The sequence below is a fragment of the Phytophthora parasitica genome, assembly GCF_000247585.1.
Source record: "Phytophthora parasitica INRA-310 unplaced genomic scaffold supercont2.43, whole genome shotgun sequence".
Lineage (NCBI taxonomy): Eukaryota > Oomycota > Peronosporomycetes > Peronosporales > Peronosporaceae > Phytophthora > Phytophthora nicotianae.
The window spans coordinates 530036-530690 of record NW_008649029.1 but is presented as its reverse complement, the minus strand read 5'-3'; the positions used below and the strand labels follow the sequence as shown (position 1 = coordinate 530690).

At 52.8% G+C, this 655-nt stretch overlaps 1 protein-coding gene across 1 annotated transcript; it reads right to left on the bottom strand.

The window, feature by feature from the left end:
* Nucleotides 1-135: 135 nt before the first annotated feature.
* Nucleotides 136-406, bottom strand: PPTG_23593 (hypothetical protein; the record flags this gene model as incomplete). The annotated part of the gene is made up of 2 exons (XM_008911933.1): nt 136-213; nt 296-406. 2 exons carry the CDS (start codon nt 404-406, stop codon nt 136-138), a joined length of 189 nt encoding a protein of 62 aa, XP_008910181.1.
* Between the last annotated feature and the right edge of the window lie 249 nt (nt 407-655).

Below are 655 nucleotides of genomic sequence, written 5' to 3'. Positions count from 1 at the left end.
CGAGCCTAGAGCACCAGCAGGCAAGTCGCAGGAGCGAGGTGGAGCACAGTTCGCCTCCTGCTCCAAGTACGGTAGAAGATCACGGTCCCTGAGAGCACGGTGCAGCGCATCTGTAGCCCCACATACAGCAGTACGTCACATATTCTTGCTTGTATCCACAGTCCCCATGCTAACAGGCAGGACCTCCGCGGCCTCCACGGGGTATAGTGTCTCCTGGTCGGACTTGTAATGTCTAGTTGTGCTGCCTTTTCTAGACCGACCATATATGTGATCTGAAGACAATATCAACCGATACCACTTCGCCCACTCCTGGAAGAATCACCAGCCGGTTCTGTCTTGCAAGCACCCATCGTTTGTCAGCACACAATGCGGTGTTTCCCGTGAGGTAGGTTGGGTACTGATCCATAGCTCTGAGCTTCTATCGAGGAAGAAGAACGCGAGAGCGTCTGGCCCCCACAACATGTATGTGTGCTCCCCATTCTAGTTCTACCGTTGTAGATAGCGTTTTCCATGTATCTCCCGCAGCACAGGCTTTCGGTCCACCCGGCTGTTCGCTCTCTAACCTCTACCAGTGAAGAGCTTCCACCTCCAGGAATGCCCAAAATAAGTGCTCTAATACTGCGCTTAAGCTGCAGAACCAAAACGATTTTGAGCA